General features: G+C 51.2%; 6 protein-coding genes across 6 annotated transcripts; 3 read left to right on the forward strand and 3 right to left on the reverse strand.

Moving 5' to 3' along the window:
* Positions 1 to 499: 499 nt before the first annotated feature.
* On the forward strand, positions 500 to 8,848 carry FIBRA_03564 (uncharacterized protein; the record flags this gene model as incomplete). The annotated part of the gene is made up of 32 exons (XM_012325401.1): positions 500 to 545; positions 896 to 906; positions 960 to 976; positions 1,024 to 1,079; positions 1,131 to 1,169; positions 1,221 to 1,499; positions 1,550 to 1,865; positions 1,911 to 2,164; positions 2,217 to 2,396; positions 2,454 to 2,963; positions 3,054 to 3,140; positions 3,192 to 3,313; positions 3,373 to 3,517; positions 3,575 to 4,219; positions 4,272 to 4,522; positions 4,579 to 4,872; positions 4,928 to 4,973; positions 5,027 to 5,160; positions 5,220 to 5,543; positions 5,634 to 5,779; positions 5,831 to 6,186; positions 6,658 to 6,722; positions 6,773 to 6,872; positions 6,931 to 7,043; positions 7,109 to 7,249; positions 7,303 to 7,518; positions 7,572 to 7,705; positions 7,761 to 8,185; positions 8,248 to 8,507; positions 8,567 to 8,616; positions 8,667 to 8,772; positions 8,831 to 8,848. The coding sequence occupies 32 exons, from the start codon at positions 500 to 502 to the stop codon at positions 8,846 to 8,848; spliced, it is 5,886 nt and encodes a 1,961-aa protein (XP_012180791.1).
* A 147-nt stretch (positions 8,849 to 8,995) lies between these two features.
* FIBRA_03565 (uncharacterized protein) lies at positions 8,996 to 11,232 on the reverse strand (the record flags this gene model as incomplete). The annotated part of the gene is made up of 11 exons (XM_012325402.1): positions 8,996 to 9,193; positions 9,251 to 9,298; positions 9,356 to 9,472; positions 9,527 to 9,589; positions 9,641 to 9,749; positions 9,812 to 10,290; positions 10,348 to 10,511; positions 10,574 to 10,601; positions 10,657 to 10,770; positions 10,837 to 11,003; positions 11,058 to 11,232. 11 exons carry the CDS (start codon positions 11,230 to 11,232, stop codon positions 8,996 to 8,998), a joined length of 1,662 nt encoding a protein of 553 aa, XP_012180792.1.
* A 575-nt stretch (positions 11,233 to 11,807) lies between these two features.
* Positions 11,808 to 17,071, reverse strand: FIBRA_03566 (uncharacterized protein; the record flags this gene model as incomplete). Its single annotated transcript, XM_012325403.1, has 8 exons — positions 11,808 to 13,050; positions 13,540 to 13,628; positions 13,682 to 13,889; positions 13,941 to 14,992; positions 15,045 to 16,585; positions 16,634 to 16,793; positions 16,840 to 16,857; positions 16,916 to 17,071. The coding sequence occupies 8 exons, from the start codon at positions 17,069 to 17,071 to the stop codon at positions 11,808 to 11,810; spliced, it is 4,467 nt and encodes a 1,488-aa protein (XP_012180793.1).
* Positions 17,072 to 18,015: 944 nt separating this feature from the next.
* FIBRA_03567 (uncharacterized protein) lies at positions 18,016 to 21,279 on the forward strand (the record flags this gene model as incomplete). Its single annotated transcript, XM_012325404.1, has 8 exons — positions 18,016 to 18,586; positions 18,637 to 19,573; positions 19,630 to 19,797; positions 19,849 to 19,895; positions 19,953 to 20,191; positions 20,252 to 20,644; positions 20,701 to 20,968; positions 21,020 to 21,279. 8 exons carry the CDS (start codon positions 18,016 to 18,018, stop codon positions 21,277 to 21,279), a joined length of 2,883 nt encoding a protein of 960 aa, XP_012180794.1.
* Positions 21,280 to 21,801: 522 nt separating this feature from the next.
* On the reverse strand, positions 21,802 to 22,608 carry FIBRA_03568 (uncharacterized protein; the record flags this gene model as incomplete). Its single annotated transcript, XM_012325405.1, has 3 exons — positions 21,802 to 21,878; positions 21,937 to 22,114; positions 22,168 to 22,608. 3 exons carry the CDS (start codon positions 22,606 to 22,608, stop codon positions 21,802 to 21,804), a joined length of 696 nt encoding a protein of 231 aa, XP_012180795.1.
* A 981-nt stretch (positions 22,609 to 23,589) lies between these two features.
* On the forward strand, positions 23,590 to 24,337 carry FIBRA_03569 (uncharacterized protein; the record flags this gene model as incomplete). Its single annotated transcript, XM_012325406.1, has 2 exons — positions 23,590 to 23,979; positions 24,053 to 24,337. 2 exons carry the CDS (start codon positions 23,590 to 23,592, stop codon positions 24,335 to 24,337), a joined length of 675 nt encoding a protein of 224 aa, XP_012180796.1.
* Between the last annotated feature and the right edge of the window lie 280 nt (positions 24,338 to 24,617).

Consider the following 24,617-nt stretch of genomic DNA (forward strand, 5'->3'; position numbering starts at 1 on the left):
CAAGCCAATGATGGACGCTTTGAAGGACGTCTGGGTCTGCCATATGACGCGACGGAAGGCCGCGCAGACGCAAGATGGCTTCATAAGTAATGATTCAGTCACCATGTCCTTGCATGGTGCCTGATCATGAGCTGCGCAGAATACGTGACGGTCTCTTTGTGTCTGCAAGGCATTTGCATATTCGCACATCGTATTCGCGCACATCTAGTGGAGGCTGGTCAGGGTCCTCTGTGCATCTGCTTGTGCGTCGTCCACAGCACAGCAGTCTCCACGGACCACGATTGCGCGAGTGCTGGCGGCCGAGGAGATCCGGCGCCGCACTGGCAGGTCTGGCGGGTGATGTAGCGATGAGCATCGCGATTGCGCCCCTTTGCAGGTCAGGTCATCATCGGGTGTTCAGAGTCACAGAGAATCTCGAGATCGATAGGAACAAGTATCCAGACAGATCCCATGCGGTCGCACAAATCTCATCCTCGGTCGCTGGCACCGAGATCAAACAATGCCGGGCGATGATATGGTCGTGGAAAAAGCACCAAACTCCCCACGTACGCAAGTTATGTGTCTCCTGCGACATTGTCGAGCAGAGACGCACCAGTGGGGGAGAGGAGCATAGTCGCGACGAGCGGCAGACAGCCTGAAAACGACAGCGGAGCGCGCTGAAAGCCACGTGCTCATGCCCGTTTTTGGATATTCCATCTTCGCGTGGCTGGTCACGGGTAGAAGCGCGCGTCCTCGAGGACGACTTGGAGACTGGCAACATCGTCAGTGAGAGCTCTACCCCCATCACCTCTGTAACACTAGGTTCTATCCTTTTTCTTGACGTTGGCGACGGAAGGACAGCATGGGTACGTCGAGTCATCTTTCAGACACAGCTTGCTAAACTCACATTCCCTAGGTATTCCAAAGGTCAGTGCCCCGATTACTTATGTTGATCAGCCCTGACCTGTCATTGCTCGTAGTTTTTCCGATATATATCGTGAGTTTTGCGTCCATGACTCAGTCAGCTGCTTGACCTCCCGGCAGAGAGCGATATCCGCTCACGTCACAGCTGATCCAAGAGAACAAGATTCCCGAGTTTGGTACGGGCCAGCTGGAGCTTTCTGCGTAAGATGCGGCTGACGTTCTCGCAGACAATCTTTATGTCGACTTCAACGGTATCATACACAACTGTGCGCAGGATGTCTACCACTCTGACGGAGCGTAGCTAAATTCAAAGCCAGGTTCTCATCCCAACGACGGCGATGCGCATTTCCGACTATCGGAAGAGCAGATATTTACATCTATCTTTGCATACGTGGACCATTTATTTGGCAAAATTAAGCCCAAGAAGCTGTTCTTCATGGCTATAGATGGCGTAGCACCTCGCGCGAAGATGAATCAGCAGCGGAGCAGGCGATTCCGCACGGCAAAGGAGGCAAGGGAGGTCAGGGAGAAGGCGGAGAGTAAGGGAGAGAAGCTCCCGGATACGAAGGCGTTTGATAGCAATTGTATTACACCAGGTGCGTCATGACCCGGCTCTTCCCTCCGCATCATGACAGATCGCACACAGGGACGGAGTTTATGGCGAAGCTGTCTGCACAGCTGCAATATTTTGTGAACAAGAAAATCTCGGAAGATGCGAACTGGAGCGATGTGACTGTCGTGCTCTCAGGGCACGATGTGCCCGGTGAGGGGGAGCACAAGATCATGGAGTACATCCGGCTGTCGCGGGCGCAGCCGGACTACGACCCTAACGTGCGACATTGTCTGTACGGACTTGACGCAGATCTGATCATGCTGGGGTTATTGAGCCATGATCCACACTTTTGTTTGTTGCGAGAGGAAGTCAAGTTTGGTCCTGCATCGAGGAGTAAAGGGAGCAAGAGGTGAGTCCTTACTAGCCCTTTTACAGCTGATGTCTAACTTGGAAGTGCAAGTCTCGAGTCCATAAACTTTTATCTACTGCATCTTACACTGATGCGCGAGTATCTCGATCTCGAATTTTTTCATGACATCGAGCCCGTGCTGCCGTTCTCATATAGTCTGGAACACATCATTGACGATTTCATTCTACTCGCTGTGTTTGTTGGCAACGACTTCTTGCCTAACCTGCCTGACCTGCACATCCACGAGAACGGGCTCGAGAAGCTGTTTGACGTCTACAAGAAGTCTCTTCCTTCGTTAGGTACGCTTGGGTGCTAGCCCATGTCGGGGCATTGTCTCATTTCGGTCTCTAGATGGATATTTGAACGAGAGTGGTGTGATCAACACGAAGAGGCTGCAGGTCATATTGGACGAGATGGCAGAGTGGGAGCGGGAGATTTTTGAGAAGGAGTATGCAGACCTGAACTGGTACAAGGGGAAGCAAGCGAAACATGTCAAAGAAATGGAGACAGGGAGGAAGAGGTCGAAGCTTAGTATGTTGCAGGCTTGCTGCGATATTGTGGCCGCTGAATTGATTTGTCTTCATCTAGTTCTCACCAAGACACAACGGGAAATTTTCGACCAAGTGAAGGCTTTTGTGCTGGAGCGCCGCGACACATCCTCTCCTGCACATTCTCGGAGGACCCGGCTCACAATGCCCAACCTATTTCCTGCCCGAGACCGTTTGTTTATCACTAAGCTGGCGGATGACTTGCATCTCTCGCTTACTTGGGATGAGTACGACGAGGACGACCAGAACCTGGTGACTTGGCGCTTTCCCGGCGAGATGGATGAGCCACTGCCAGAAGCGCAGGAAAATGGGCGTGACAATGGCGAGGCGGAAGCCAACGGAGAAAGCAATGACAGTGAGTGGGAGGACGAAGATGATGAAGAGAGCAGAGCCGCAGTCGACCGTGTGCTGGCTAAGTACGTGAAGGCAAAGGTTGCCGAAGATGACAAGGAGGGCGATTTCGATGCACGATATGAGATGTCTATAAAGGATAAGATGGACGAGTGGAAGAGGAACTACTACAAGGCATGTCCGTCTGCATCTGATATTTGTTGGTGCTCACAGACTGCGTAGGGCAAACTTGAGATATCTTACGACGATCCCCAAGAACTTGGGGCGCTCATATACCGATATATTGAAGGGATGCAGTGGGTCATGCACTACTATTACAGTGGCGTTGCATCTTGGAGCTGGTTTTACAACTACCATTACGCTCCCCGAATTTCTGGTTCGTGATCTCAAGTCATAATAGAGGCTTACATACTGATGGGCCCTAAAGATTTGAAGGGTGTAGATCAGATGAGCTTCCAGTTTGACCTGGGAACACCATTCCGACCATTTGAACAATTGATGGGTGTCCTTCCAGAAGCGAGCAAGGAGCTCATACCGCCGGCGTATAGGGTAATGTTACCACATATCTGTGATAGACTGGTCTGATTGACGCTGACATCACTTCTCAGGAGCTAATGTTTGACGTCAATTCGCCAATTCTTGACTTTTATCCGCAAGAATTCGAACTAGACCTGAATGGGAAAAAGCAGGACTGGGAAGCTATAGTCAAGATCCCGTTCATCGACCAGGACCGTCTACTTTCGGCGATGAGATGTATGCTTTTGTCCTGCCTTACATTTTCGGTCAATTAACCTCAATATCGTTCCACAGCTCGGGAACATCGTCTAACTAAGGATGAACGACACCGAAACGCGTTCGGCTCCAGCATGAAGTTCTTCTTCCATTCTGGAGAGCCCACAGAGTATCCATCTTCACTCCCTGGGTTCTTCCCTGCGCTACATCGATGCATGTGCAAGATGGAGCCGTTTGACCTGCCCACATTAGGCGGGCTACATCTTGTGGAAGGTCTATGCGACGGCGTCTTTCTCGGTGCCGAAGCGTTGGCGGGTTTCCCATCTCTCCAGACCCTTCCCCACACAGCGACTCTTGGACACCACGGCGTCAACGTGCACGGCTCCGAGAGTCGCAACAAATCGATGATCGTACACATTGAAAACCCCCACGAGCGGAGAAAGTCCGAGGACATTGCCAATGAGATGATCGGCCGCCGCATATTTATCGGGTGGCCGTTTTTGCAGGAGGGAATGGTGTTGGCGGTGTCGGATTCCCTGTTCAAATATGAGAAGGTGCCCATGATACCGGGCCGGCCTCCAAAGGCGGTTTCCAATCCGCACTCTCCTCAAGGTTTGAGTCTGTGGAAGGCAAAGGCGGAGAAGATTGAGCACTACTATTCCAAGCGCTGTGGCGTGATTGCGGGCAACATTGATGTCCTTCTTCATGTCAGGCCGCTGAAGGGTCAGTCGAGTCGGCATCGTGACTCCCGTTTGAATCTAACGATGCATCGCAGGCTTGAAGCGTTTAGATACTGGTGCTTTTGTGAAGGACTACGAGGGCCAAGACAAGGAAGTTGAACAGGCAGTGCAGCTCGCAGTGTTAGCAGTAGTGTCAGAAGACCCCCGATTCGTTGAGAAAGACCCTCCTCCTCTTGCGGAAGAATTCCCGGAAGGCAGCAAGGTGTTCTTCTTGGGCGAGCATGCGTATGGCATCCCTGCCCAAGTGTCTGATACTGCAACAGACACGCTTTCTGTCGTTCTTGCAGTGCGTACTGCTATCGTAATATTGCGCTTGAAGAGTCAGTCTCACGTCGTACAAAGTTCTTCCCCTCAGAGAAGGCTGAGAATGAGAAATTCAAGAGCATTGCGGCGAACCGAATGTCGCATGCGTATTTCCCCTCCTTCAAAGTTGCTGATATGGTTGGGCTTTCTGGACGGGCGATCTCGAAGATCACCTCTAGTTTCATGGTAATCACCGGCGATGGGCAGAAAAACAATCTCGGCTTGAGCCTAAAATTTGAGGCGAAAGGTTTGAAAGTCATTGATTACTCCCGCAAAGACGGCAGATACTGGGAGTTCAGCGAGAAGGCGGTTGATTTCATCCACGAGTATAAGGTCAGTCGGTTCCATGGCTCAAGCATGTGGTCCGCACTCAAGTGACATCATTCAGCAAAAATATCCGGAAGTCATGCGTTCGTTGGACAGATCTGGCGATGGTGAGTGTGATGGAATGGCTTGACAGACGGATCCTGAGCTGCCGCGACATCAGCCATGTTAAAAGCGTCCGACGTGTTCTCTGGTTCTCATGCCGATGCAAAGGTCAAGGAAGTGCGAAATTGGCTCAACTCAAAAGGCGTCCGAGACTTTGAGCCCGTATCTCTGTTCTGCGATCAACTGAAGAAGGTATTGTCTATACTACTCCGAGACTCCTCCGAGATTCTGGGCTCATCTATGTCGTCTAGGAAACGGTCAGGGAGATTGAACAGCTAGCAGATAGTATCAGCGAACACAAATCTGCGGCGGCCATCAAGAAAGCGATGGTCAAAGGCATTCCACGACAGGCTGTCCTCAAACCCTCACACGCGACCTATCGGCTGCAGAATCAGCATTTTGCACTCGGCGATCGGGTCACGATGGTCCAAGACACAGGCGGTGTTCCTCTGTCAATCAAAGGAGTTGTCATCGGCATGAACGCGAAGTCCATGGACGTTGTCTGGGACGCGGCGTTCATGTCTGGAACTACTCTCGGCGACCGGCGAGTTTCAACGATTATGCAACTGATGGTTGTTTGCTGAGCTGGTTTCACGATTAGTTGCTCTCAATACCGGGGTTCAACGGTTGAGTTCACGTCATGCCTGAACTTGACTAATCCTCAGTTCGTTGCATCTACGAATCCGAAGGAGCCCGCCCAGCAGCAGCCAAATGCTCCGTTCAAGCCCCGATTCGGGCCTCACCCTGCCATACAACCCTCTCCTGGTCAGCAGCCGGCTTCCGGGTTCCGTCGTGCCTCTGGTCCTGCGAGGTATGTACAACGAGTACTCCACATTTGTATGTTTTATAAGGTATGTTTCAGCCAAGGCGTGCCTGTGCATATCATGACGAACCCCAACCGTGGTCGTGGAGGATTTGCGAACGGTCGCGGGGCGCTATCAGCGAACCCACACACAGTAGCCAATGGGCGCGGGGGAGCCCATGCGAACCATCGCGGGGATGTGAATGGTCGTGGAGGAGCAGCTCACAACTCCCGACCTCATAACGGAGCTCCTGCAACTGACTCCACGCCGCCGGTTCAAGCCAGCGCACCCGCCGCGAATGGACACGCCGCCGATGGACCCAGTGCACGTGAGCGCGAGCACAATGTAAACGGCACTAGAGGAAAGCAAGGATCACGGGGTGGATTCCCGTCACCCTCACGAGGAAGTCTGCATGGTCAGTCTAGAGGGGGGTTCGCACCAGAGTTCCGTGGACGTGGTGGATTTATACAGATGGGCGATCGAGGACGAGGACCTTCGCGAGGTGGATACCGAGGACGAGGGCGAGGAAGATTTGCGCCTCCTTTGTCCTCATGAAATCTATTCTACGAAGGTTTCAGGTTAATGGATGAGATTTGAGTACTGTAAGTTAATCTGTATTAGACCCATTGCATCGCTATCGCATTGTTGTTGTTCTCGCCTCATGTATTGTTTTGTGGTATGGTCGTCTAATCTACACTTTGATTTTGGTTTTCTGTCTTCGATCAGTCGGTATCCGAGAGTTGAGCGCGCTGCGCGATCGTGCTGATCGAGTCACGGGAAATTTTAACGCGCTACGCGTCTGGCAGGGCGCGCGCCTCCTCGACTCGCGTCCACTGGTTTCAAGTTTCGTTTCTTCAGCTGCCACCATTTGCATCCCGTTCCACAGTGTGGGATATGGCTGAGATCCACGACCAGTTCGATACCATTCTCATCCTTGACTTTGGATCCCAGGTTCGAGCGTGCACGCCTGCTCCTGAAGCGTAGCTAAAGCTCATCTACAGTACAGTCATCTAATAACCAGAAGATGTCGAGAGTTGAACGTCTATGCAGAGTTGATGCCATGCACCCAGAAAATACAAGATCTTAAGTTTAAACCCAAAGGTGATATATCGCTTCCCTTACGAATCGGATCGCTGTGCTGATTCGCCATGCCTCCTAGGGATCATATTGTCTGGATCCCCGTACTCTGTATATGATACGGATGCACCACATGCAGATCCTACTATCTACACTTTAGGCGTCCCCATCCTTGGTATATGCTACGGTCTTCAGGTGCGTTTTACTTTTTGAGCAGCTCTGTCGAGCTTCTCGATCGATCTAAGTCTGCGGTCAAGTAGGAAATAGCGTGGCATATGAAAGGAGTAGTATCAAAATGCGACCACAGGGAGTATGGTTTTGCCCAGCTCCAAGTGAGCAAAGTAGGTTCGAGCGGCAATTCGGTGGATGCTCTCTTGAATGGTCTTGGAGAGGAGATGCAGGTGAATACCAGTATTACGTTGGGTCAGATCTGGTCTTTACGTGGATCCCTTAGGTATGGATGTCGCACGGGGACCAGCTATCCCAGATACCGGCAGACTTCCATGTCATTGGGCGAACGCAAACCGCCCCCTACGCAGCCATCGCGCACGACTCGAAACCGTTCTATGGTATCCAATTCCACCCCGAGGTGACCCACTCTCCTAAAGGGAAGGAACTGATTGGGAAGTTCGTTCTGAACATCTGCAAGTGCAGCACAAACTGGACTATGGTACGTATACGTAAATAATATTTTATTTCTTGTTTTGATGAACAGGCCCACAGGAAGAGTTTATTGGGAAAGAGATCACTCGTATTAGACAAATATGTGGACCTAAAGGACGCGTCATCGGAGCGGTCAGCGGTGGTGTTGACAGCACGGTTGCTGCGAAGCTCATGCACGAGGCCATTGGAGACAGGTATGCTTTGACTGATCCTCCTGTTCTGCCCCTGTCTAAGTCACTGTACCTCTAGGTTCCATGCCATCATGGTTGACAATGGTGTCCTCCGGCTCAATGAGGCGCAACAAGTATATGAGATGCTCAACAAAGATCTGGGCGTCAATCTCACAGTGGTAGATGCATCCGAACTATTTCTCTCGCGCCTGAACGGAGTCGAGGACCCCGAGCAAAAACGTAAGATTATTGGTAACACGTTTATACATGTGTTCGAGGACGAAGCTGCCAAGATTGAAGCCGCCGCCGAAGCAGAGGCAGCGAGCGGTTCCGAGGCTAAGGGCAAGATCGAGTGGCTCCTACAAGGTACTCTATACCCAGATGTCATCGAGAGCATTAGTTTCAAAGGTCCGAGCGCGACGATCAAGACGCATCACAACGTTGGTGGTTTACTCAAAGACATGAAGCTGAAGCTAATCGAGCCGCTCCGAGAATTGTTTAAGGGTGCGCGAACATCCACATCGCCAGCTTTCGGCTCCAACTGATCCCATTCCTACCGTACTTAGACGAGGTCCGCGCACTTGGCCGACTTCTGTCGATTCCAGCACATCTCGTCCAGCGCCATCCCTTCCCCGGTCCTGGTCTCGCGATCCGCATCCTTGGTCCCGTCACGCGTGAGCAAGTGCAGATCCTGCAGCGCGCAGACCACATCTACATAGAGGAGATTCGCAAGGCAGGGCTGTACGATCAGATTAGCCAGGCGTTTGCAGTGTTGTTGCCAGTCAAAGCTGTTGGTGTCATGGGAGACAAGCGGACATACGAGCAGGTATGTGCGCGCACTGAATTCCGACTCATTGAGCAGTATGTTGACCGATTTGATGTTAGGTTATTGCATTGCGTGCAGTCCAGTCTGAGGACTTCATGACTGCTGACTGGTAAGCATACCGTCACTCCACTCACGCGTAGCCCTGATTCGTCGATGTAGGTATGTTTTCCCTGCTGAGGTGCTCAAGCGGATTTCGTCCCGGATCACGAATGAGGTGGAAGGAATCAACCGTGTCACGTATGACATTTCTTCGAAGCCGCCGGCGGTGAGTCCTAGTTTATACATATATAAACCTCGTACAGCGCGATGACACGCATTTTAAGACTGTCGAGTGGCTTTAAAAAGTAGTGTCTGTCGTTTGGCACATCAAGTCATTGACAACTAAACAAGGTGACAACGAGAACAGCAGTATAACACATCCTATCTGTACAATGAGTCCGATTACACATAGATAATTCATGTAGCTTAGAAATAGCCCCGATGGACAATCACAGTGTCTTCCAGTCGAAGGCATCGCTCCATGCAAGTGCGGCTTTGTACAGAGTAAGTTCGTCCCAAAACTTGCCGACGAGCTGCATCCCGACCGGCAAACGCAGTGATTCGGGCCCTTCTGGCGGCGGAAGCATTCCACATGGGATGGAAAGGGCAGGATGACCAGTGTTATTGAATGGTTGGGTATTGTATGTCTGAAATGCAAGCCACAGATTGTAGAATGGTGGATCCTACGAAGCTGGTTTACTCACTAGGCCATTGTAATCTTTGTAGTGGTCTATGAGTGATGCTTCTCGAGGCTACAGGTGATAACAGTGTTAGATCCCAGAAAGCTGGCGGATACGAAGACAGCTAACCTGCATGACTTTTGCGACCCACGGCGTCGTAGGCATGACGAGTACGTCGACATCCTTCAAAACTGCATCATATTCGAAGCGTAGCTTGCGGAACAAATTTTGCGTCTTTCCATACAGCTGGAACAATCGTCGGTCAGACGTGAAATCAAGCAATACCAAATGGCAACTAACTTGAGGGAAATGATCGTCGGCATATAGTCCATTGATCAGGATATTCGCCGAGTTGACAAACAGCTATATGACTAGGTGAGCATCCGAAATTTCCGGCATCTGAACAGGAATTACCTTGTCAAACTTTTCCTGGTTCCAAGGCAAGAGCTTCTCGACGAAGTCCGTTAGATACAGCTGTCTCAGCCCATTTCCTCGTCCCAGCAAGTTGTTCGACTGGGAGAACCTAAGATAAGTATGAGCATTTCTCCAACAGACCAATGAATATTCATTTTGAACAAAACATACCGCTGCGCCCGCCCGATCAACGAGGCCGTCAGATGCTCTGGAACACTTACTTCTACGACCTCTGCGCCCAATTCCTGAAATTTCTTAGTCGCACGTTCCACACACTCATAGACCCTTTTGTCCATATACTGCACTTCTCCACCTTCCTTTAAGATCCCAATGCGCATCTTCCGCGTGGTCCCTGGCTCAAGACCAGTAGCGCCAGACGGAACACCCACCTGGAGCAAAGCATGCGCCGAACGTGCCGCACTAAGTAGTGCAGGATAGTCCGGGACCTGGTGCCGGAATGGCGTGCCTGCGATCTGACGGTCGTCAATCCCGTCCACGCCAGCAATTGCACGGAGCAGAAGTGCGTTCGAAGGCACGTCAGGGGACATGGGTCCAGTGTGGTCATGTGTGATCTCATTAGAGACGATTCCGGTGTAGGGCACGAGGCCAAACGTTGGCTTGAGACCAACAATACCGACATGCGCGGCAGGCTAGAAAATGCAGAGTTAGTATGTGTGTTTCTATTGGAGAAGATCGCACGCATTCACCAGACGGATGGAACCTCCTTGGTCCCCACCAATCGCAAGGTCAGCTTCGCCTAAGGCAATAAGTACACCACAGCCCGAACTAGAGCCACCGGCGGAACGCGACTTGTCGTACGGATTGCCCACAAGTCCCAGTGCTGACGTGTTTGAGACGCCAAATGCGGAGACTGATGATGTATGAGATTGAGCATTGCTATATAGCGACTGTAAAGAAAAACACGAGACAGACAGTTCTCGCAGGTCGCTTTCCCGACAATCTATAAATCTGTCAGGCTATGTACCTGCAAGGACAGGATATGGGGTTAAACGTACAGTACCACCGGCCTCAAGAATACGCGTCACAACGGTGGCGTCCGTCCTTGGCACCCAATCCGAAAACACTGCAGTACCGAAGTTGCACGGCACGCCCGCGAGACAGACATTATCCTGATATGACGGATGGTTAATTTACTGTCATTCTGCATAATTGTAAGATGTTACAAGCGTGTGTACCTTAAGAACTACCCGCTTTCCCGTAAGAATTCCAGTAGCAAGTTCATCTTTATCCACGTTCTGCACTGTCGCTTTGGTTGCCCACGCATTGAAATGATTTTCGTTGGTCGAGACAGACGAGATATTTGTCCGCGGAAACTTGGCCACATCAGGTTCAGGGTAGAAGTCTGATATATAACGTTTTTAGGTAGGGCTCCCTGTTAAGCAGGATCTCTACGCACCATCCATCGCCATAACCTGTTCCATGGCCTCCCGCGCACTTGCCAGCATCTCCGTGAACTCTACCTCTCGCTCCTGCGGTACCCGCACGCCAATCTTGGCCGCAGTCTGCTGTAGAACCTCCTGTGTTACAGGGGAATTCTGCGGCATCGGGGGATCGATGGTCGCAGTAGCCATACTGGTATCAAGGTGAAGGCACGAGAAAATGGGTCGCCCCTGGCTGCACTTTAAGTACAGAGGACGGGTACGCCATCGGAACACCTTATCTCCAGTCCAAGACCAACAGGATCGAAGGAGCTCCGAGTTCGTGGACACGGTCTGGATACATGGTTCACAGTGATAAGAGAGTACCTTATCCAGAGACAATTAGACCAGAGACTTATCAGAATGAAACACGAGCCAACAGCAGGAATTTAGAGACCAAAACTTAAATAGTGTCGTTCAGCGAAAGAGATGAGTGAGAGACACAAACGTGTTAGTCACACGATGAATCGACGCGCGAAGATGCAGGATAGACATCTAAACACCCGTGTGATGCAGTTCTGTGATACATAGATGTTATTGCAGAGACCAGAAAGTACTTCCTGTAGATACATATGAAGTAAGCAACGAGACTCAAAATTACGCTACACAGCGACTTTCAATTATCTGGGACAGGCCCTCCGTCCTTGAACTTGCTTCCACATTAGAGTGTATATGCAGCACAAGGCCTCGAGTACTGGCATGACATTGACGAAGGATGTCTTCTGAGATTACCACCATACGACGCCCTTCATCAATCGGCGCCCTGTTCTGACCACCTTCGCACTTGCGACCTCGCCATCCTTCATCTCCGAGCCGACGACGACAACTCCTCCAGGATGTCTAATCTTGATCATGGACTCCCCGTTGCATGCCGTGCGCTTTATCGAGCTCCTCGAGTTCGCTATGAGCCATGGGACTGTGCCTTCCACCCCCGCAGCAACACCGAGACAGAGTCCAACGGTCATTGGAACGGCTTTATGCAAAACACCCATCGAGTAAGCGTGCACAACGATATCTGCTTCAGCGTCATTCTCCTGAGGTTTGTCGACGATTGCGATCTTTGGCTGGGCCTGCGTTTCCGGATCTAACCCCATGCGCGTCGCACCCAAACGACGGAGATCTTCAACAGCCAATGCAACAGGGACGTCATTGAAGGCTATCTCCCCGTCTGGCTGGCCCAGCACGTTTCGTAGGTCTTGTGTCGAGACGAAGACAGTTGGATTCGTCGCATCGACGAGAGACATAGAAATGGCGTTGACTCCTGCACCAGGCACGGTGAAGGAGTCAGAAGGCTTGCCGGACGGCAAGAGCTTGCCCGTCCGCGCACCGCTCGGGGAGACAAAGTCCAAGACGATCTGTGATGCTTGTCCATGTACTCCAGCGATATTCTCCTGCTCCAAGTCCAGCACCGCAATAGGCTGTTGCCTATCGAGCGAAACTGGGAACGTCGTGTTGATACGCTTCTGAGTATTAGTGTTGAATGCACTGATAGTTGCGGTCTGTATGCGCGAATGGGTGTCGATGATACCAGGACGGGATACGATTCCTTCGTCAAGTGCAAACACCCCAACCATGCTAGTGAGGTTCCCGCAATTTCCAGAGAAGTCCAGCACCTCGTCTCGGATGCCCACCTGAACAAACGTGTATTCAAGGTCGATGCCTGCGGCGCGCTGCGTGTCTAGTGGTGCCCCGACGACACAGATTTTAGACAGACTTGAGACTCCGCCGCCCATGCCGTTCAGTTGACGACCATACTTTGGATCGGGAGAGCCCATTATGCCAAGGAATATTGGATCCCATTCCGCTACGTCATCCGGGAGATCAGCGCGATTAAGATAGATGCCTTTAGATGTCCCGCCTCGCAAGAAAGATGCTGGTATGGGGTTGGGGACAGCAGAAAGCGACTTATAGGCCCTAGGCGTGTACGCAACGCCACGTCGCAGTGAAGGTCGTAGCAGAAGACAAGAGCTCCTGCAGAGGGTCGTCAATAAGGCCATGGTCAACAACAGAAACTAGCCAGATTGGAGTAGATTCAGATCTACAACAGAGGCCTGACAATGGGATACGATCCTACATGGTCCAGGCAGAGACGAGGCTATGGTTGTAGCGGACTTTGAGCGCGCGTTCGGCCCCAACGGGCAAGGCGGCTGATCGTGGGCGCTAATGGGCACTGAGCCGTACAACTTCAGTGAGAACTCACAGGTGCGTAACTTCCGGGATTCAAAATCATACATCTAAGACGTATGCCTACACAACAAGGAAACTTGACTGTTGCAGCAAAAATACATAAATTATGAAGCATCTGACACAGGTAGGCTAGAGATCCATTTAGGCGGTTGTATTTTAAACGTACTGCAGGCCTCCAAGCACCGTCTCCAACTCCTGTGTCCATCTCGTATGGTCTCCAGCTTCTCGAGCTGAGCCGCTGTCGGGCAATGCAGGTGGAGTACATAGACACACTCCGAGTGGTCGCGCAACTGGTGGAGATGGAGAACATTCTTGCCCGGAGTGATCCATGCGCTAATGTCATAAATCTCGTCAACCTTGAACTAAGAGTTGTGGCTTAGCAGACTGGGTGCTCACAAAGCACTTGATAACTCACCATAAAAGGTGGTGAGAGCATGATAGCGTGCGAGGTGTTTGCGTTCTCGAGAGTTGCCCAGAGGCGGCCATCATTGGGCCACTGGGGTTCGACACCGACGATCATCTTCTCTAAGGTGTTCAGCTCGGGATCATTCTGCGTCTTCTCTAAGCATTGCCTAAAGGGATATATTGCAAAGCTAACACATTTTGTCGAAGAGACATCATCACTGTGAGGACAGTTCAGTACACAGAATCTGTAGATTTATGACTACACTTACTCAGTTGTATTGTCTCGCGAGACCCATTGACTGATGCGGGTAGCATCCTCATCCCTGATGTCGAACCGGAAGGTGATCTCAGCATCGGCCGTTCCGCGCGCGCAGTTGAGTACGACCATATTCGTGTCGCAGTTGAACATTGTGGCGGTGGAGGAAATGGAGGAGTTCTCTGTGGGGACAGGAAGCGATGAGTGCGCCACAGCACTCTGAGTCGCTTGTGATGCGTCACCATGGTCTACATTTGTAGCCGGGATGACTCCACCCTGCTCGACAGACTTTGCCTCTGCTCGGATGTCAAGAACTTCCACCTCCGCAGTTGTGGCGATCAACTCGGTATCCGGCTCTCTCTGCTCTTCATCAATCTCCATAGCAGACAAATCGCATACAGCGATATCGGTATCCGGCCGAGGTTCCTCGTGAGCAGTGCCTGCAATTGCAGTTATAGAACACTTCGACTGTTCTTTGGCCTCGATAGTCGCACCGTCTGGCAAAACTGACTGATAGGTATCGGATCCATTCACAAGATCCTCGACGGCGGCCTCATCCAATGCTGTGGTTTGAACACTGGGCGACTCGATGACACTACCTCGTTCTGCAACGAATGTTTCGTCTCGTAGAACTGCTGTGCGTGGGTCAACATCCATCGGCAACGGTTGTCCGGTCACGCAATTTTCTGGAGCTGTTACGGATGGAGGATCCGCACTGTCTTTGTCAACCTCAAGCAGAACCACGTCCTCTTCAGAGGTCGGCACTCTTTCAGTGGTTAGCACAGCGGGACGCAAATCTTCGGTAGTCGTTGTTGTCACGGTAGCATCCACGTTTGATTCCACGCCGCCGTCAAATGTCATGAGCGGGGAAGGCGTCATCTTGAGCTTCTGCCGCGGAAGGCCTTCTTCTGCAGAGATGCTGGCAGTACGAGACCGCTTGCATGAAACAGGACGAGGTTCCTCGCTTTGCTCATTCTTGGATTCCGATTCAACAGAACTAGCAGATTCAGCAGAACCATCCTGTATCGGACCGCCCCCAAGCGGCTCAGTCACTATTTCATTGCCCTATTGATAGTGATCAGCTGAACAAGTCACAGAAATAAGGTGCAGAATGCACTTTAACTCGGACGTCTTCATCATCAACCAAGATCTCCTCCTTGCCATGAGGGACAGCGTCGGTTTCAAGCCGGTCTGGAGAGACATGGAAGTTCTCAAGCGTTGTGCGGGCTTGGTCAGCCGCAGTAGTGGCTCGCTCGACGGTGCTTGCGATACCCTGTTCCTCATCTGCAGGCGTGTATATGTGAGAATGCGACCGTGAATGAGTGTTGGCGATGATTTCGTCATCTAGGGGTCCGGGAGCCTCGCTGTGCTTGTCGAGCTCGAGTGCTTCCACAGACGCAATTTTCTCCACATCACCTTTCAGTTGTTCCGGTTCTGGTATCATGTTTGGTACTGAGTTGCTGTCGGCCGCCGGGGAATCCGCATCGTGCTGACCTACATCAGCAATCAATGGCGGCTCAGAAGAGGGTTGTCTAGTCTCTTCTCGCTGTAACTCTGGCTGCGTCTCGAGTGGTATTGGCTCGTTGATTGTTTTGCTTCGTAGTGACTCGTCGGTATGAGGCGGAGCAGAATTGTCGACTTGTCCTGACAGCTGTCTTTCCCGTACGCCTACGATGGGGTATGAAGTATGAGGACTATGCCTGCCTTCATCAACCGAACCGACTGCGTGCGCATTTTCTCGCATATGCGCAGAGTCTGACTCGGCTTTGACAGCTTGATGACCGTACTGGTCGACAAAATCTTCGGACGACGAATCTCGAACAAAGGGCGGCAATTCAGATGAGATAATTCCCGGGTCCAGTGTGCTGCTTTCCGGCTGTGTAATTGTCTGGAAAGAACTTGCAGAGGCTGTAGTCAACAAAGGCGAAATAGCGCCTGGAAGAGGATCTGTTGGAAGGAACCTCAGCCCAGGTGGCCCTTTCTTCTTTTTCTTCCGAGGCTTTGCTTTCGCAAGAGGAGAGAGATCGAGTACCGTTTCCTTGCCGCCCTGATTTTTCCCTTGAATCATTTGACCAGTAACGCCATCGATGGAATTTTCACCGAGAATAGTGTCTTGTGCGAGGGCGACGGTCTCCGGCTCCAGCGTATGAGGCACTCTTGGAGAAACGGTAATCTCAGCAGCGTGTGTATCACGACTCGGACCTGCGATAGGCTGTGACTCGGAGACGGAGTTCCTGGAGACGGTAAACACGGTAGTCGAAGGTGAGATAGGTACATGACTGCTAGGCTGGCCCTCTTGTCCTGCAACTTGCCGTCCATCCTTGAACCATTCAAGATCAGCTTTGATGAAATCGTCTTGAAGTGAAAACTTCTTCTTTGCTTTAGGTTTCGGTTTGGGCGCAGAGCTCGAAAGTTGAGGTGCCATGCTAGGGGACGGAGAGGGGAAATCTAGTGATTGTGGTGTAGCACCGCTTACCGGTGATCCAGACATAGATTTCCTTGCAGCCATGGGATGAGGAGACCAACCCTTCACCATTTTTACAGCATGTGATTGAGACGCACTGGATGTGGAAGCCACACGTGGAGGAGGCGTGCCCACGGAAGGTATTATATTTGCTGGATCCAGGTCAATAGTCTTGAAAAGAGCACAAAGTCTGTCTAAGGGTAGCGTCAACATAGAGCGGCAAAAGAAGGTGTATTCAATACTTTGCAAGTTTTGCTCAACGAACAGGGAGTAAAAGGGTAATACTGTCCGCATCATCTCGATGAATGGATCCGCCCATGCCTTCAGAGATTGGGGACAGTTGGAGATATGAAATGGTTGGTGTACCGAACCGCTAGCGCGACGCAGTGAGAGATACGCGGTCTGAAAGGTCACTTGGTGATACAAAATAAGCAGAACCTAGACACACCTCGAGAAGTTCAACGATCTTATATGATACATTCCGCTCAGTCAAAGCTTTGTCACTTAGTTCATGGACCACTCACCATCGGCCTCGCATATGGATAGTATGCCTTGTCTCTGCTTAACCAGCTTGCCAGCTTATCAGCTGTTGCAATGTACGTGCTCAAAACCCCATCTGAGAGGTTCCTGCGAAATATTGGAAATAGTTTTTCGTTGTTCCTCTCAGCGTTGGGAGCCATGACGGCTCGAAGAACTCTCGGCGCACACGAGTGATACACACGGGGATTGTGTAAATAGCAAGCGGGTTCAGATTCGTACAGGAGAAGTAAGCTCGCAGTATTTTAGTAGATGCGAGTCTTTTGCGCCTAGTCCAAGCAGCCCTCAGTGCGATGTGCGAGGTCGTCAGACGCGGAGTTGCCCCAACCTCCCCGATCACATATGCCCGATCAAGCATCCTGAATTTGTCAAATAGCGTAGAGAGACTAATGGAATAGCATAGAAACTGAAAGTTACTCCCGCTTTTCAAAAGATAAGCTATTAGATCTCTATTTGTCATTAGCTTACATAATTGCCCGCTTACAGAGCCGTATAGATTCTGTGACGCGTTTGCGTTCTCTCTCCTGCCAGTGCTCTCGCGATTGCCATTCATTTGAGCAGGTCGCGCCCAGGTATGCCCTCGTCCATCTCAGGTGTTTTCGCTTGTTGCTAATGGAAGTCTGTGCCGTGCAGATTCCACCTGCACCTCCTGAGGCCGGCGTAGCCTCTCTATTATCCCCCCTTCGCGTCAACTCGGCGACTCGTGCTGGAGAACCTGAACATTACTTGGGTATCCTGGCCTTGTTTACATAAGACCCCAAGTGTACTGAACTAAGGCCTACCTTTGCATTCGTGCATGAATTTCCTTTCATTCGGAAATCTTAGAGCTGCGACCGCATCTACCTCACGGACATGTAGTCGGCGATTCTTATCGTATCCCGAGCCGGGTCCTTCAAGCTTACACTTGGAGTTTGCTTCGAGCAGACTGTCGACTAGTCTTCGACCACGACGCTCTTTACACTCGTCCTATGTGTCTGACTATCATTCCACAAGACCGCTGAATTTGCCAAGATGGGTGGTCCCCAAACATCATGCTCGCATTTTGCAGGCTAACGAATCAGGCGACGCTGATTCTACACGTCCTCAGATGGTCAAGTTGGACGGTAATGAAGATGGCACGGCACCACCATCAGAGTCTGCACCACCTGCATCGTCGTCTTCCTCTTCAGGTGATAACCCAGACAGTCCAGATTCACCTCCACCTCCACCACCAGATCCTCCTACACCACAGACATCCATTTCAAAGCAGTCTGTCCCGGAAGAGTACCCTCAGGTTCTCGCGCTTCCTATTGCTCGTCGCCCTCTGTTTCCTGGATTTTATAAAGCTGTCGTTGTCCGCAACCCTGCCGTCGTGGCAGCGATTAAGGAGATGATGCGTCGCGGACAACCATATCTCGGTGCGTTCCTGTTGAAGGACGAGCAAACGGACAGCGACGTTATCAGCGACATCAATTCGGTTCATCCCGTCGGAGTCTTTGCTCAGATTACTAGCGTATTCACGGCCGGGGGCAAGGAGGACGAGAAGGAGGAGGGTCTCACCGCAGTGTTATATCCGCACCGGCGAATCAGGATTACAGAGTTGGTCAAAGACGGGAGCGCTAAAGTTGAGTCCACAGACGAGTCCCTTCCCACACCGCCTCCTGAAACTGTTATACCGGGTACGTACAATTGACTTAAAGCTTGCCCTGCCTCTGACTGTCTACCTTAGCGCCCATCCAAACCTCCTTCCTCCAGAATTACGCGATATCGGTCGTCAACGTCGAGAACCTCGCGACTCTGCCCTACAACAAGGATGATCAGTACATCCGGGCCTTCATGTCAGAGATTGTATCAGTGTTCAAGGATATTGCACAGCTGAACCCACTGTTCCGAGACCAGATCACGAACTTCTCTATTAACCAGGTCGCCTCGAATGTATTTGACGAACCGGATAAGCTTGCGGACTTCGCTGCTGCCGTTTCAACTGGAGATGTGAACGAGTTACAGGACGTGCTGGAAAGTCTCTCCGTTGAGGATCGTCTGCGCAAGGCACTGCTTGTGCTCAAGAAGGAGCTCATTAATGCACAGCTGCAGAGCAAGCTTGCGCGAGATGTAGATAACAAGATTGCCAAACGACAACGCGAGTATTACCTCATGGAGCAGCTCAAGGGCATCAAGAAAGAGCTTGGTATGGAGTCAGACGGGAAGGACAAGCTCATCGAGAAGTTCAAGGAGCGCGCTGCTTCATTGAAGATGCCCGAGGCTGCTCGCAAAGTGTTCGACGAGGAACTTAACAAACTCATGCACCTCGAGCCGTCTGCGTCGGAAGCCAACGTCACGCGTAACTATCTTGAGTGGTTGACCCAGATCCCGTGGGGGCAGCATTCACCTGAGAACTACTCCATTGCGCACGCACAACAAGTCCTCGACGAAGACCATTACGGCTTGAAGGATGTGAAGGACCGTATATTGGAGTTCCTTGCAGTTGGTAAGCTAAGGGGCACGGTGCAGGGTAAGATCATTTGTCTCGCGGGCCCTCCTGGAGTTGGTAAGACATCCATCGGCAAATCCATTGCGCGAGCCCTCAACCGGCAGTTTTTCCGTTTCTCTGTTGGTGGTTTGACGGACGTTGCGGAGATCAAGGGTCATAGGCGGACTTACGTTGGGTACGACTACTCAATTGGCCCTGGTTCATGAGTGTTTGCTCATGTATCTCATTTAGTGCACTGCCAGGCAAGATCATTCAGGCGCTCAAGCGGGTTGGGACGGAGAATCCACTGGTACTTATTGATGAAGTCGATAAGATTGGACGGGGTATCAACGGAGATCCCGCAAGTGCCTTGCTGGAAATGCTAGATCCCGAACAAAATACGGCATTCTTGGATCATTAGTATGTCCATTGCCTATGACCGATTCGATGTTTGTTGATGTGTTGGTTTAGCATGGATGTTCCTGTAGATCTGTCTAGAGTTCTGTTCGTCTGCACTGGTGAGTAGCCCTTGTAAAATTATGTCGATACCCCGCTCAATGGTTAACCTCGTGTAGCAAATGTTCTCGACACCATCCCAGCTCCCCTGCTTGATCGTATGGAGGTGCTTGAGGTTAGCGGTTATGTCTCGGAGGAGAAGGCCGTTATTGCAGACAAGTACCTTGGACCTCAAGCAAAAGAGTCTTCAGGTCTCAAGGACGCGGATGTGAAGCTGGATTCTGCTGCGATAGATGTGCTCATCAAGTATTACTGCCGCGAGAGCGGAGTGCGTAACCTGAAAAAGCATATCGAGAAGGTAATGGCCTAGTGGGCGTGATCGCACTCCGTTCTCACCCTATCTACTGCATAATTGTAGATCTATCGTAAGGCTGCACTCAAGCTCGTCCACGATTTAGGTGAAGATGTATTCCCCGAGGAGGTGGCTGTCTCTCAGCCTGCTTCATCTGGGGAGAAGACGGTCGAAAAACAAGATCCTCCTCCCAACGATCCGGCTGCTCCAGGATCCACCGTTCCGAAGACAAATAAGGAGGAAGGAGAGGAGCGTAAGGTAACCACAGTGGAACGCAAGCCATTGAAGGTTCCCGACACAGTGCACGTCGTCATCACCCCCGACAATCTTAAGGAGTATGTTGGTCCGCCCATCTATCATAAGGATCGAATGTACGCCAGGCCTCCACCGCCAGGTGTAAGTACGGGTCTTGGATATCTAGGCAATGGTTCTGGAGCAGTCATGCCCATTGAAGCTACGGTTCGTTGTGCCTTTGCATCATTGCCGTGCAGTTTCTCATCTTATTGCCTCATTAGACGATGCCCGGCAAGGGTGGCTTACAATTGACGGGTAAACTGGGTGAGGTTATTCGGGAAAGTGCTCAGATTGCAATGAGCTGGGTTAAGAGTCATGCGTATGATCTGGGTATCACAGCTACGCCTGAAGAGCAATTCTTAGTCGACCGTGATATCCACCTTCACATGCCTGAGGGGAGCATCGGGAAGGAGGGACCTAGTGCGGGAACGGCTATCATGACTGCTCTCGTGTCTCTATTCACCAAAACCAAAGTCAACCCTGACATAGGTAAGTTCTGTCTTCCTCGCATTCGCGACTAGGTTATTCATGGTACGCTAGCTATGACCGGCGAAATATCGTTAGTGGGCCAGGTGCTGCCTGTTGGTGGGCTGAAGGAGAAGATCCTCGCTGCACATCGTGCCGGGATCAAGACGATCATCGCACCAGAGGCGAATCGCCCGGATATCGAGGAAAATGTTCCTGAAAGCGTCAAGACCGGCATTCGGTTCGTTTACGTTGAGGACGTGCGGGAGGTACTGCACGAGGTATTCCGCGGGGAGCCTGTGTCTGAGCGGTGGAAGGACACGCTTTCGCTGTGATGGGCTTGCATATTCGTATCTTCTGTGCCGATAATCGTTAGCATCTTTCAACCATAGAGCGCATTTGGACCCTGGTCCCTTTACGACATGCTATGTATAATACAGCAACTTGCACAATCCAGCTCATGTATCATAAATTCTGCTAATGAAGGAAGATGGCCAGGCAATCAGTAGTGGTGCGACACTAGGTTGATTTGCCTCTCGAAAGATTTTACAGGAATTGAAAAGTGCGCGGTTGCTGCGCGTATACACCGACTCCACTCTACAGTGAATCCTGTGGACCGTTCTACAGAAGGGTCAGACTATACATAATTGAGATCCATCCTGTACGAACTTGGTTTAAATAACATCACTCATTCGTGGGTACCGCCGAGAGCGACTAAGGTATCAAGCCAGGACAGCAAACACTATTTAAAACTAAAGTATAATTCCCGTCTAGGAAAGACATAGCAAAGGAAATGTGAAAAACAGTGGGGCAAAGATGCGAAAGTCCCATGTCTATGCAATGTGCTGCATCTATGCTCACGCTTCGGGGACGAGGAATCCAACGAGACATCCGTCTAGCATATAATCAAGGTTCACCCACGCGTGCGTCAATGCTAACGAAATAATACTGAATCGGAATCAGTCCGTAGGAACAGTCTTGATAACACTCACCGAATAGTTTACTGCCATCGCGCCCCGCAACACGCATTAACTCCTTCTCACCCCCAGGATGATATGATAAATAATGTGTTATATTGTAGATCTTGCCATTAAATGCGGACCAAGCATCGTCCCGTTTATTATGCTGCTTCAACATAGAAGGTGTAACGCGTAAAAGCGTGTCGACACCCTAAACGCGGGAGCTATAAGCAATACAGACATGACTACAATGTGGACGCGCACTCTTAGATCCTCTCCAGATTTCTTCAGGTTCGCCCAATCAAGGGGACCGTGCCCCGGCGCAAGGGCAACCTTCCCACGTTTGGCGGAGGGTTTAGATGGTGGCCTGAGGGTGGTGAGTGGTACAGCCAAGGAGTTGCTGTTGGAAACACCAGGACGCCGATTCGCGAGGGCGGGCACAGGAGGTGGAGGCATTAGCCGAGCATCTGTAAAAATGCGAGGAGCCGGAGCAGGCAAGCTCGGAGAAAGACGTTGCGCGCTGTTCAGACCAGGAAAGGATGGTGGTGTATCGTCGGCATCGTCTCCACCGTGTACGGTCTCTGTATCGCCGTCATCGGTGTCACCATCAGTGTCGGGTGGGGACTGGATAATTGTAACAGGACTGGGGAGCGGCGCGGTCTCGGCGCCTTGGGTAAAGAGCCAGCTTCGAAGATAGGAAGTCATGATTGTCTTGTAAACGTGAGCAAAGGTCTGGTGAAGAGGGCCTCTGATTTATCCGGCGACGTCTGCAATTTAAGAGTGTGGCGGTGGCACTCAGAGCTCAGTCATACGTGAGGACGCGCCCCACGTGACTGACGCGTCTCATTAGAATTTAGAGGAGATTTGTGAGTAGACAGGATCAGGCGTACTGACGAGAGAGCACTTATCATGCAATTTACAGCAATCCCAAAATCGATGTGCCGCCCCTGAGAAAATACAATGGAGCATGGGTGGCATCGGCTGCCCGGGTCAGTGCCAGCACCACGGCGGCTCTGGTGTCGCCTGCGGCCTGGGTCACGTTACCCTGCGGCGTGAACTGTCTTCCAGGTTCCTCCTCCGGTTTACATGACATTCGGTTCGTTTTCTCGCAGACATTCAGTCTTGAAGCTGAGGGGAGCCGTGTTTCTGTCTCTGTCCTCACTATTACGGCATCCCAGAACACCGATCTACTGGATTTACACTGCAGTGCAGGACCCCACATGACGACCCCCCAATCGCATAATATGTAAATCAATAGTGCCACCAGACCCTCTCCAGCGCTGCGCGCAGTGAACTGGGACTAAACCATGCCTTGTGACACAGTAGTGGGCTGCCACATCCTGGCACCTCGATACCTTACATGATGCATGACACCTGCTTTGATCTTATTTATATACAGACGTACTCAAGTGCTCACAATGCGCACTCCACCATTACCACAAAATTAGTGCCATCGGAACTTGACAATCAGCTGGCATCACTAGTGACTAGCATTGAAAGGTGAGACACCACCATTCAGCACCAAGAGTATACGTACAATTCTAACTTATGTACTCTGATGCATTCATCGATAGAAGAAATACATAGTTCGAACGCACGCCTTACGTCTCCTCATACCCCGCACCTTGAAATTGGACTGGTCGGATTGGCATACACTACTTGAGCGTCCAAGTAGCAAACGCAACGATGCCTCTCGTGCTCTCTTTCATGCAAAATGAACCTTTGCACTCTACCGTCGTCAGTCTCGACGAAGACAACCAGACAGCCCTGCGCTATCACGTCGTTACTACCAAGTCCCAAGACAAGAGGACGACGACTATAACTGCGACCGCGACTGAGCTCGGTGTTGTAGCCAAAATAGAATGGACTCCGTCATTCATGTCGGGCGTAGTAACCATGGGGGGACAACGAACACCCATAGATAAATTCATTCCTCATGGACATTTTTTCGGCACCACGTACGTCTGCATCATCGGCGACGAACGGCGCAAGTTACCAGGGAATGCCATGCATTTTTTGACAGAATACGAAGCTTTCGATTTCGCAATGGGGAAAAATACAGATGGAAACACTCGGGTGGGTCTTGCCTCTTGGTGAGTAACGTTCGCTCAGTTTCTCGACCGGGCTCATCTGAATGTGGACATCCCAGCTCATCGACTCGAAGGACGACGCTGTCGTCGCACGGTCGCTCCCCGCTAGCGCTGGACCTGGGGAGGAGCGAGACTTGACTCTCGAGATCAGAGATCGAGGGCTGCGCCTCACCGACCGACTTTTCCTCACATTTGTGATTGTGGAACATCTGGAGCGGATGTCGATTGCGCACAACCACAGCAAACGCGGGTCCGACATCGTGGGCGCCATGTCGACGTATTCCGCGACAGCGAACAATGCCTCGATGTTTTCGAGCCTGTGTGCCACGACAATGGCATTGTAAATGGTGGCTCTACTTTTTCTGTTGCTCACTTTTGTTGCTTCCAATACTGGGGGCTTACCTACATGAACCAACTTCCACTGTCCTATGTAAATAAAATACAGTATCGGACATGCTGTTAATAGCCAAGCCGCCAGTCCCATGACGCATACTATGAGTTGCACGCGCTTTATCACGGTTTTCGGTATTTGGCCTGTTATTAAATCAGTACCCCATAATAGCACATAATAATCACATGGGAAGGTGCATCTACATCTCCTCTATCTTTCCAGCTACTCAGAAA

The sequence above is a fragment of the Fibroporia radiculosa genome (genome assembly GCF_000313525.1).
Source record: "Fibroporia radiculosa TFFH 294 genomic supercontigs, scaffold2116, whole genome shotgun sequence".
Classification (NCBI taxonomy): domain Eukaryota; kingdom Fungi; phylum Basidiomycota; class Agaricomycetes; order Polyporales; family Fibroporiaceae; genus Fibroporia; species Fibroporia radiculosa.